Raw genomic sequence first — 10,124 nt, 5'->3', positions numbered from 1 at the left:
ACACACACACACACACACACACACACACACACACACACACACACACACACACACACACACACACACACACACACACACACACACACACACACACACACAGACACACACACACACACACACACACACACTCACACACACACACACACACACACACACACACACACACACACACACACACACACACACACACACACACACACACACACACACACACACAGACACACACACACACACACACACACACACACACACACACTCACACACACACACACACACAGAAGCATGTCCACACCACGCACACCACACACACCCACCCACACACACAGAAGCATGTCCACACCACGCACAGCACACACACCCACCCACACACTCACACACAAGTGCACAAAGATTGAGTGACCATTGTGCATGCTTACATGAAAAGGAAGGACAAGAGATCCAGTAGTATACTGTAGTTAATGATTACTGATCCACATAAATACTTCAAAGCAATGTCCCCGTAAGTAATACAACTGACAAACTGAACACGCACACACACACACAAACACACACACCAAAGCCTATTACATCTGTAATATTACATTCACTGCTTTGAAAATGCAATGTTGCAAGCTATATCTGAGGACTGATAAAAAAATATAAGAAATGAAATCTCTTCTTTACATTGTTATTTCAGAGGGAATGATTAAAACAATGCATCTTCAAATATTATTGATAACTATTGAAACATATTGATGATAAACGATACCAGACTGCAAGGCAATCATCAACTCTTTGAACCCATTTTCAGTACTTCCCATAAAAAGTGGTCTGGATTGCAAACAAGGTACATTTTTTTAGAGGTTTTGCATCAGTGAATACAGTCACATAGAATAAGTTGAATTATAGATGTGTATGTTGGTTTTAGTCAACTACAACCAGAAGTCTTTTTTGCCTCTTAAGCCATGAGATGTTGTGAGACGACAATTAAAAACTAAGTTCATCCATGACTGCTAAGCTCATCTATCAGTCTTTGGTGACTTGCTGAACACAGACCTTTCCATATTGGGTAAAAACATAAAAGGCATTAAAAGCCTTTGGAATGAATAAGAAATGTAAGATAGAAAATGAAATATCGCAATTTCACATCACAGATATAATTATGGCATCACTTTTGGTACTATATCACAATTTCAGAAGCTACCCTAACAAAGTACACAACATGTTTTCTTTTTCCAACCAGTAGGCAATGGCACGTAATCACAACAAATTACATCCTAGTATATTATAGTGATTCAAAAATAATATCAAGTTATCAAACAAATCATTAGCATGACTTCACAATACTAACCTAGGCCCCCAGATAAGAGCTTTTTGATTTGCAGTAACATAATGCTGAATAACATTCCTCTGAAATATGCAGCCCTGATGTCATTTGGTTATCAAGCATGGTAAAATATAATTCCGTATGTAACTCATTGATACATATTGTGCTGCTAATTTAATTTGGGTTGACGATGTTGAGGACTAATAGTAATAGTGCTCATAACATGAAATATTCACTGTATGAATAGTTAGACTCTTATCAGTCCTCTTATCAGAGCGCCAGCTGTTTCAGCTGTCAACATGTATATTCCAGAACATTTAGCGGAGCCGTTCAAATTTTACACTACACAGCTGGTCTCACACAAACACACATTTCCCTGTTCAGCGGATTTTGGTTTGGATCAACCAAAATGATCAATGACCAACCCAAACCAGATGACCTCTTTTGATGACTAAATCAGCAATGACTCCTAGAACTGAGAGTCCTCAAAGAAGTGCTTTTTTTAGTCTTTAAGTTAATTAGTGCAGTGTCTCCACAGGGGCGAGTCCAAAGTAAGGTCCTGTTGGGGTGCCGAGATAGAACTTGTCAGTGAAAGCATGGGTTTAAAACATGTGCATTGGCATTGTATGTATATTCATGTCTATCAGTGGAGATACCAGAGAGGAAGCTGCTACCACTGACTGTACAACATGCAGTACTCTGTACACTCGCTGCTCCCTCTCATCTCTGTTTTGTCTTTTTTTCTGTCTCTAGGCAGTTTGTCAGGTGTTGATGCTGACTGAGCCGTTGCTGAGGATGGACCCCTTGGTGATGCCTGTGCTGACAGTGGAGAGGGGGAAGCTCTCGTAGTCCTCCGGTGACCCCCAGCAGCGGCAGCGATACAGCATGGCTTTGAGCTCCTTCTGGAAGTTGTTGTTGAGGAACCCGTAGATGATGGGGTTGACGCAGGTGGAAGCCATGGCTACCAGGTGGCAGGCGGAGAAGATGGTGTCATTTTGGCAGGACGGGATGGCCTCGTGGTTCCAGTCGAACACGGTGTTAAAGATGTTCAGAGGCAGCCAGCACACGGCGAACGCCAAGACGATGGAGGCCAGCATGGCGTTGACCCGCTTGGAACCCTTGGCCTTCTTCTGCCGCGCATCCCTGGCCCGCTCGACCATGTCCCTGCGGCGGTGGAGGCGCAGGAAGATGCGTAGATAGCAGAACAGGATAAGAGCAAGGGGCAGGAAGTACTGGAAGACCAACAGGGACGTGGTGTAGGCCAGCCGCTTCTCATTGGTGGGCCAGTCCTCGATGCAGACCATGTGGTCAGTGAAGGGGTTGAAGGGTAGGGTGACGTTCTGGAAGGACATATCCGTGAGAACATGGAAGGAGAGAAAGGGCAAGGAAATGAAACAGGCCACTATCCAGGTGATGGCCACCGCCAGGTAGGAGTGACCCACCACAGGCTTCCAGCCAGTGGGGTGAATGATAAGCTGGTGGCGCTCCAGGGCGATGAGGACCATGGAGATGATGGATACCGTCACTGACATGCACTGCACGAAGGGCGTGAACTTGCAAAGCGCCTCCCCCAGGATCCAGCGGTCCATCAGCGTGTAGATGACGGTCACGGGTATGCACAAAACGCAGACTAGGATGTCGGAGCAGGAAAGGTTGGCGATGAAGATGTTGGTGACGTTCCGCATCTCCTTCTGTCTCGTAATGACCAAGACCAGGCAGGTGTTTCCCACTAGGCCGATAGCAAGAACTATGCTGTACGCCACGATTAAGAGAGTGGTGCCAGTGACAGACATTGGACACTTACCCACATCTTCCCAGTAGATCATATCCCCAGACGATGGAAGACTGCTGTTGTTGAAACGAAACATGTCTTTGGCAACCAGTCAAGCTCTTGATCTGTTATTTGGCTTCAGTGAGTTAGGCGGGATTTCCTGCTTGCCTGAAGTCAGTTGATCAGAAGTACCATTGTGCCTTAAGGCGATCTTGGTTGTCTTTACCTAAACAAACACATAAAACAAAGGCTTGTAATAATCTTTAAACTTCAAGCTTTATAAATGTCTTCTATTATTTATTCATGTACACCAATAATAGAGGGAAAATTTGAGTGTCAGAAACAGTGAGGCAATATTGATATAGGGTTTCTAATTAGTCAGGGTTTTAATTAGTCATTAGCCTGGAATGTATTTGAATATTATATCGCTTCTGAATTATTGGTTTTCTTATTTCAGTTAATCCACCTTTCTCTTGAAATGAGCTTGTTTGGAGTAGGACATGGTTTTCGAGCAGATGAGGACTAGTGATGCTTTTGAGACCTTCTGTTGATTTCACTATGGCACAGACAGTACCTTTTGATCACCTCACTGACAAAGGTGGTGTTACACCAACTGAATCCAACAGTGACAAAACTCCAACTCAAGGCCAAGCCCATACCATACAAGTGGAAGTATCTGTTCTCTCACGTAAACATGTGACTGAGAACAGTCGTGTTGCTGACAGACGCAATACTTTGCGGAGAGGGCAGGTTATCAAAATGTATTCAAGACTGGTTCAGTTGACTACCCTACATGCATCACACTTGGGTTTCTCTCCTTGTAGTTGTGGAAATTGCTAGAACAATGTCTATTCACTGATGCAGAACTGTTTGGTTTGTGTTTCTGTAACAGTGCATGAATAATGCTGATGAGATGTTGGGAAGGCTGCAGAACTAGACTTTAGAACACACTAACAAGGGAGTTGGGCTGTTAGGGAGGAGGATGTCTGAAGCTTTGTAAAAAATCGACTGAGAAGAAACAAAAGCTCGCTTTGAAGAGCCATGAAAACCTTAGAGGGAATCTATAACCTTCATTAAGATCACTCTGTTCCAACAAAAGAGAGCTTGGCTTCACAATGATGAAGAGAAAAAGATTTATCGGCAGTTTAGACAGTCGGATCGTTTTGACATTCTATGAATTGAACTAGTGAGCCGGTAAACTCATGGCCTCAAGGAGAACCGAAAAAAAATAAAATAATATGTGGATACAAAAGTAAAAACCTCATTCAGATGTAACATTCACCGAGAGTGTGAACATTCTGACACCTGCACACATAGCCTAAAATGCCACAGCCTCAAAATCAATATCTCTGATGTCTAACCAGCACACCAGTCACACGATCTTTATAGATGTTAAACCTTCCGATTAATACACCCACTAATCTGCTCCCCTGCCTCTCCTTCCTCTTACCCATGGCACTGCTGTGGTTTTGTTCAAGAGGACAATGGTCAGATTAAGGGGTTAAAGGTAGAGAAGATTTAAGGGGTTATTTTGCTTGTCCTAATAGGAAAATCCATACATGTTGTACAAAGGATTCTGTTCTGTTCTGAAATGATGTGGATGATCTCTGGGCAGAAACTTTAAGGGTTATTAATGGAGATTTTAATGGTTCTTCTGTGAGAACAAGTAGAATATTGTTTCTTCTATGTGAGTGCTCTTACAAACCAGTCCTACTGCTGATAGGGAGAAAGCTTTCATAATGTCCAGTGTAGAAAGATCTCACTTCCAACAATTCATTCTTCTTAATATTGCTCCATATTAAACTGACTCAATCTTTCCAAAAATATTTTTAATTAACATTCCTCTCACGAGATTTAACTGAAAAGATCTTTGAAATATTACTTCATACTCTCAGCTCCTGGCTTATACTCTAAATTAAAATTGGATTCATGGTAAGTTCCCATGTGAAGTCCTCAACACTCCTCGCTACATTGTCGGAGTGTGGTATTTCATTATGGTCCATATTTTGTAGGACTATGTGATGACCTGACGAGGTGATTATAAAACCTAATTAAGAACTGTGCTGCGGCCCTTACACTGTACAGTGCTATCTTCTAATCACAGTAGAGCATAAATCATCTTGATTGCGCTCTGCCATCGTTGCGCTCCTCACTCGCCCAATGGTGACTTGGAGGCAATAAGCAGTGCGTGTTCAATTTAAACATTTAACCTCCAATGCAACTGAGCAATAAAAGCATGCCTTTACTGAACTTGTCCGATCTCCAGTGATTAATGACCCTGCTCTTGCTCTTGGCTTAAAGGTTTTTAAGCTTTGGCCACAATCTAATTGCCATCTCCAAATCCCATTGTCTGGGATACAAGAAACGTCTATTGGCCTGGGGCACTGGAAGCTAACCTGTCTCTAATGAAGTGGCGCACCTAAACCCGGAGAGTTCTACCCATGATTACTGAGTGGCTCAATCCCTTTCCCTGTGTAAACTGGGAGAGGCAAGTGTGTGGATTTGAAATAACAGGGAGGGCCATTCACTGACATCTCTGTGCAGGAAACGTCTGTGCTAGTTGTCAGGGAAGGATTGAAAGGCCAGCTACGCATGTGGATTAACTAATTTAATGTAATTTTGTTTTGACATTATAGTTTAATGCTTACATTAAAACAAGTGAAAAAAACAAACCATCTGTAATGTTAAAATGGCAAGGATTATTACATTTGTTAAAACCATTGCTAAAGAAAATATCATATAATGATATCGGTTGTTCGGGATATCTTTTTAAATGCCCAAGGAGAGAATTTAAACAAGTGCCAGAGGGAGAAGTGAGATTGTTGGAGAAGAGGCATGGGGGGGAAACAGCAAGACTGACAGACAGACAGACAGACAGACAGACAGACAGACAGACAGACAGACAGACAGACAGACAGACAGACAGACAGACAGACAGGCAGACAGACTGACAGACAGACAGACAGACAGACTGACAGACAGACAGACAGACAGGCAGGCAGGCAGACAGACAGACAGACAGACAGACAGACAGACAGACAGACAGACAGACAGACAGACAGACAGACAGACAGACAGACAGACAGACAGGCAGACAGAGACAGACAGACAGGGGCAGAGAGGGGGGGGGGGTGTTCTAATAAAGGCAGATGTTTTATGTGCCCCACAAGCTTTGCCATTGCACCAGAGATGTCAGGTAAGTATGGCAATCACCAAAAATCAATTTCAAGCGCAACAGCAAGTCTTGAAACGAAAATCAATATCAGGTTTCACTGTAGATTCGTTTCAACTCCAAGATCATTAAAGACTGAGAATAAAATCTGTAATAATATACAATGAAATGGATTGAATATAACTGAACAAAATCACATGTGTGTAGTAGATGCATGTTTACTCCCTTGAATAATTAATAGGACTTTTCTGGGCTCTGAACGAGACCAGTCAGTTCTTGTTGTGTGTTGTATGTTGTATAGAGACCATTCTTCAGAGATGACATCATTGTGTGGCAACATATTTGAGGGTCTCTCTTAGGGCCTCTCAGTATACAGACACACTGAATCCCCAGCGTGAGTTCCACCGTTCACCACGGTAAGTGACAGCTGACTTGGGGGCTAGAAGGAACCCACCCAAATTCACTCCAGATGTTAGAGAGCTGTGGCCCTGAGCCCATTGGCAACAGCGTGCCAATCATTTTCCACTGTGTGTACTTGACCTGTTACTCCTGAGCAGGGAAAAAAACACTGTCAATCAATCTAACACTGTCAATTGTTTCTATGGTGACAACAAAAAAAGCATAACTACTGTTGGAAATGATTCAGACCTGCCCTTTAAGTCTATTCACATTCTTTCTAAAGTAGAGGTCAAAAAGAGTGTCTGTGATTCTATTATGTGTAGTTCTTATTGTGACTGCAGTCATACCTACACAGACAAGCAGGGCTTTGAAAGTGTTCACACAATGAAAGCTATCCTCTAGATAAGGGAAACGGGTGAAGCTGAGTTGACTGGAATGCAAAAGCAGAGCACAGGACAGCGCTCACTGTGGTGTTAATATTGCCTCAGGTACCAAATTCTGCCATTGTAATGAAAAACGCAGAAAAATCCCCCTCCAATGAGTACTCAGTGAGCGAGATCAACCAGAGAACAATATCAGCGATCAATACTGAAGAGAGATCCAGCAGCAACTAATGACGGAAGGCAAGCGTTTATTCCAGTTTCTCTTTAGCAGGGCACCATTACTCTTGTAGCTGAACATCAATGTTCAGTAAAAGGCATATCGGGTGCCAGGCTATCGCATACAAAACCAAGTGTTTAGTCTTTGATTTCACCCATTAACAGCCTTCATCTGAGTAATTTCTTTGGCACAGTTTGACTCAAACACATTAAGCTCTATAGAACACAGTTTAATATGGCAATACCACAGCTTGAGCTTGTAGTTTTCCCACAAGTGCAGGGCTAAGGTTTGGCTGTGGTTTTGCTATGGCTCTTGGCCAAGATGCTTGACTTTCCATATCTGTAGTTGTTTTCAGCTTCCAGAGGTGCAAATAAAGTCTTGTTAGCTTCTTGGTGAAAATGTCTGCTTCAAGGTAGTAACAGGCAACTGGAACTTTTTAGATTTGGATTTTTCCTCAGCTATATTTCTACCAAGCAACTCAATTTCAGTAATCAAGGTGTCGACTATTTTTACACTGACCCAGTTACAGTGCATGACAACCAGAGATGACAGCTGTGCTGAACAAAGAAAACCTGATAACTGTTCCTCAAGTACTGTGCAAAAACACAAACATTTGTCAGTTAAGGATGAAGCTGTGAAACATATGCTCACCTCTTAAAAAGAGAATAATAGATCAAACACAAGCACTGAATAAACACTGTAGATCAGATAAGCCGCACTGCACAGTACAACATTACCTTAATGAGATCCTTTGTATGATTATAGATGCTTTAGTAACTAGGATGTCGCACGTTGTAAGGCACATTGGTTAAGAAGTCCATTTCATTCAATGACAATAATGAACCGGCGGGCAGAATTTACTGTTACCCAGTGACATTGTTTATTGCTTTGGCTCCAATCTTGGCGTGATTCCAAACATTATTGTGTTAATTGCGATGGAAGTGCTCCATCTGTTCAGACAGAAAACAGTCTATTCCAGTTCTATTCTTGTGCTTTCATGCAACATAGATTGGGCATGACTCTGTGATACTCAGCCCGCCTTGTTCTGTAGTGCTAATAAGCAGTGAGGGAAAGTGTAAAATAACAGTTTGAGGCTCAAAAGAATATCACCCACGCCTCCTTCCCTTCCAGCTCTGTGAAAACACCAAATGTGTATCAAAGCTTTGATTTTTAGGTCTTGAAGCCCAAAATTTTGGCCATTAGTGCCTTGCTCTTGATTTAGTTTGTGTAGCAACATCACTGCAGCAGAGAATGGCCACTAATTAGCGGTCTGGATCACTATCATAATAAACAGACAAATTAAATCCTTAAAAGTAGCATTTGAATTTTTTTATTTTATCTCTACACATGTCCCTATTGAGATGATGTGGCCAATCACAATGGAGCATTTGCATGGGGAGAAGCCAAACTGGATCGCAGCCTTAATTGAAGGATAATTCAATCTCCCACAGCTGTGTAAAGAATAGATTAAAATAAACAGAGTCCATAAAATAGCGCTCCGTATTACGTTAACAACTCTTTACCATTTTGTCAAATTGATGACTGATAGGTTATTTAAATTACGTATATTGAGTTGAGCTATGTGTTTAAAGATTACGGATTATCTGCACTGAACTATGGCAGTGAAATTTTGAGATATTCCAGATGTCGTTCACTAACCAATTTAAATCATATTTGCAGAACAGACTAGTCTTCAAACGGACACCAATGTTTGCATTCATAGGCTACAGCACGCGACATTCATAAGTTCATCATTAAAATATTATTTATATTTCGCATAAACTGTACGACAATGGCTTGACATAGCAAGTCGTCGTGACCGTCTATTACACTGTAAACTGTTTTTTCCTATCAACCTAAATGAATAATATCGGATTTCAACATAGGATAATACTTAGGCTACTGTTCTAAACATCTTTGACAAACATTAGCAGGAACAGTGATTTAAGTCAGTCATGCTGATATAAAAAGGCAGAACACGGCGATCCATTTAACTTACCATCCAGTGCTTCCTGTATACTGTCTGTATAATACTGCCAATACAGATTGTGAGTTTATGGTGGTATCAAAAGTGAAGTCCACTCTAACGGAGGAGTGACTGTTGGACTTGAAGGGAGTCTTATCAAGCGATCCAAAACGGCAGGTAGGAGGTGGCTTATTCATATCAACACCATGTATCAACCACGGGCAAGCGGAGATCGACTCTTAAAGGTACCCAAGTAGACCTGTTACATCAAGTAGAGTTACAGTAAACCAAAACAACTATTATCTGACGACTGCTGTGATAATGTTCGTGTAACAGAGGGTTTTCAATTCAGCATCATAACATGCCTCTGAGACTACCGTCTCATTTGAGGGAGACGAAAATGCATTTAAAAAATAAAAATCCTCCAATTAGAGATGCTTACTATTGTTTAAACATACTATACTTGTTTAAACAGTATACTTGGCATTTACAAATTGTGGATTCTGAAATAAAACTATTTTGAGGGGGTATTTTTCTAGAACTATTGAAACATCTTTGTTTCACTGTCAAGTTAAGGGTCACTGTTTATATGCATAGCCCCTGGAAGTACCTTGTCCTTGCACACATTTTTTGGTAAGACTTAACCTCAACCCAGTATTCCCCAATCATTATAACCACATTCATAAAGGGTTATAAACAGTGGTGTAATCCATTTCTCAAAACAGGACGTTTAACCTGTGCTGTATGAGCTGTTTGAAAAAAATTAAGAGTATACCCACTTCTCCAGGAACCACTACACCACTGGTTATAAAGTATTCATAATGTATCATAATGATTGACATACGTCTATGTAATTATTTATACAAAGTATTGACTGCACTCATTATGATGTTAAGCCCTTACAGCTTGA

At 41.5% G+C, this 10,124-nt stretch overlaps 1 protein-coding gene across 1 annotated transcript; it reads right to left on the bottom strand.

Moving 5' to 3' along the window:
* Positions 1 to 1,411: 1,411 nt before the first annotated feature.
* On the bottom strand, positions 1,412 to 9,324 carry npy8br (neuropeptide Y receptor Y8b). The gene is made up of 2 exons (XM_080852290.1): positions 9,248 to 9,324; positions 1,412 to 3,303 (listed from the first exon to the last, which is right to left on the bottom strand). Exon 2 carries the CDS (start codon positions 3,172 to 3,174, stop codon positions 2,068 to 2,070), a length of 1,107 nt encoding a protein of 368 aa, XP_080708416.1. The 5' UTR covers positions 3,175 to 3,303; positions 9,248 to 9,324; the 3' UTR covers positions 1,412 to 2,067.
* Between the last annotated feature and the right edge of the window lie 800 nt (positions 9,325 to 10,124).

The sequence above is a fragment of the Sprattus sprattus genome, assembly GCF_963457725.1.
Source record: "Sprattus sprattus genome assembly, chromosome: 15".
NCBI classification, from domain to species: domain Eukaryota; kingdom Metazoa; phylum Chordata; class Actinopteri; order Clupeiformes; family Clupeidae; genus Sprattus; species Sprattus sprattus.
Note: the sequence above shows the minus strand (reverse complement) of the source record. Positions and strands in the feature narration are given on the sequence as shown.

Coding starts and splice junctions, on each gene's coding strand:
- npy8br (XM_080852290.1), bottom strand. CDS start 3,174: ATGTTTCGTTTCAACAACAGCAGTCTTCCATCGTCTGGGGATATGATC.